General features: G+C 56.8%; 1 protein-coding gene across 1 annotated transcript in view; it reads right to left on the bottom strand.

Annotated features, from left to right (window-relative positions):
• EMH_0042440 (uncharacterized protein) overlaps window positions 1-1,708 on the bottom strand; it is a gene marked incomplete at both ends in the record, with an annotated part of 4,587 nt that extends 2,879 nt beyond the window's left edge. Inside the window, one exon of the mRNA XM_013495738.1 lies at window positions 35-1,708. Within this exon, the coding sequence (XP_013351192.1) occupies window positions 35-1,708 (1,674 nt within the window). The remainder of the gene's footprint in view (window positions 1-34) is intronic.
• Window positions 1,709-2,114: the final 406 nt, after the last annotated feature.

The raw sequence follows: 2,114 nt of genomic DNA, 5'->3' as shown, positions 1-2,114 counted from the left end.
TGCTGCTGCTGTTGCTGCTGCTCTCGAGCCCTACTTGCTGCTGCCACAGATCCAGCTCCTGCAGCAGCCTGTCTAGGGACTCATCTCCATCTGCTGCTGCTGCTGCTGCTGCTGCTGCATCTGAATCTCCTTCTGCTGCTGCCTCCTCAGCCCGTGCTGCTGCTGCAGCTGCTGCAGCAGCAGAAGCAGCAGCTGCCTGAAGAGCAGCAGCAGCAGCCTCCAGAGAACTTCTACGTCTTGCTGCTGCACTGTTGGCTTGCTGCTGCTGCATTTGTGGTTGCTGTTGCTGTTGCTGCTGCTCTTGCTGCTGCTGCTGCTGCTGTTGCTGCTGCTGCTGCTGCTGCTGTTGCTGTTTGCTGCTGTCCCCTCTGACTTGTGTCTGTGCCTCATCGTGTAGCTCCATCTGCTGCTGCTGTTGCTGCTGCTGCTGCTGCTGCTCTTGCTGCTGCTGCTGCTGCTGCTTCTTCTGTTTTTGTTCCTGCTGCTGCTGCTGCGGCTGCTGCTGTTGTTGCTGCTGTTGTTGCTGCTGCTGCTGCTGCTGCGGCTGCTGCAGTTTCTCTTCCTGACCCTCTTGCTGCTTCTCTTGCTGCTTCTCTTGCTGCTGCTTCTCTTGCTGCTGCTCCTTCTGCTGCTGCTTCTCCTGCTGCTGCTGCTTCTTTTTCTTTTGCTGCTGCTGCTGCTGAAGGTCCTCTGAAGGCTCCACAGCTTGCTGCATCGGCTGCTGCTGCTTTTGCTGCTGCTGCTGCTGCTGCTGCTGCTGCTGTTGCTGTTCCAGCTCAGGCACTTGCTGCTGCTCCCCTTCTGATGATGGTTGCTGTTGTTGTTGCTGCTGCTGCTGCTGTTCGCCATCTTGTGACGGCTGCTGTTTCTGCTGCTGCTGCTGTTGCTGCTCCTGCTGTTCCTGCCCCTGCTGCTGCTGCTGCTGCTGCTGCTGTTCCTGCTGCTGCTGCTGCTGCTGCTGCTTGGCTCTTGAGCCCCCCCCCGGCAGCAGCAAGGAGGTTCTGATTATTAAGGTTCCTCTTGCCCTTTCTGCTGCTCCAGCAACAGCAGCAGCAGCAGCAGCAGAAGCAGCAGCAGCAGCAGCAGGAGCAGCAGCAGCAGCAGGAGCAGCAGCAGCAGCAGAACTGGATATCTCTGCTGGTTTTAGCTGCATTATACTTTTTCTTGCTGCACCAGCAACAGCAACAGCAGCAGCTGCTGCTGCTCCTGCTGCAGCAGGAGCAGCAGCACCAGCAGCAGCAGGGGCTGTTGCAGCACGACCCTGGCCATCAGCAGCAGCAGCAGCAACAGCAGAAGCATCTTCAGCAGCAGCAGGGGCTGTTGCTGCTGCTGCTGCTGCTGCTGCTGCCGTGTCTGAATTGCTTAAGCTATTTCTATACTGCGTTAGTATACTCTTTCTTGCTGCTGCTGCTGCTCCAGCAACAGCAGCAGTTGCTGCTGTTGCTGCTGCTGTTGCTGTTGCTGCAGTTGCTGCTGTTGCTGCTGCTGCTGTTGCTGCTGTTGCTGCTGTTGGATCTATATGACTACCACCTATTCTTATAGCTCCTACCTGCAAAACGCTTTGTCTTGCTGCTGCTGCTGCTCCTGAAACAGCAGCAGCAGCAGCAGCAGCAGCAGCAGCAGAAGGTGCAGCAGCGCCACCGCTCCCCTGCTCAGCAGGGGGGCCCCCCGGGGGGCCCCCCTCAGGTGGTGGGCCCCTTGCAACCATCCAAATGATACGCTGGGTGTTTCTTCTGCATCAGCAGCTACTGCAGCAGCAGCAGCAGCAGCAGCAGCAGCAGCAACTACTGCAGCAGCAGCAACAGCAGCAACACTACTAGTCCAACAGCAGTAGCAGCAGCGGCGCTTGCCGCAGCAGCAGCTCCTGTAGCAGCTGCTGCTGCTACAGCAGGAGACTAGGTAAAGATGCCCTGCTGCTGCTTCTGCTTTTCTTGCTGCTGCTGCTGCTGCTGCTGCTGCTGCTGCTGCTGCTGCTGCTGTGACGTTTGCTGCTGCTTGCTGCTACGGGTGTAGGGGCTGTCCGTGTATTCTAATTAAATACACATAAAAATACAAAATAAATAAAAGAGATAAAATAGATGGAGAAGGAGGCGGAAGGAGTTTCTTTTGTTTGT

The sequence above is a fragment of the Eimeria mitis genome, genomic scaffold (genome assembly GCF_000499745.2).
Source record: "Eimeria mitis Houghton genomic scaffold, Emh_scaff1724, whole genome shotgun sequence".
NCBI lineage: Eukaryota > Apicomplexa > Conoidasida > Eucoccidiorida > Eimeriidae > Eimeria > Eimeria mitis.
Note: the sequence above shows the minus strand (reverse complement) of the source record. Positions and strands in the feature narration are given on the sequence as shown.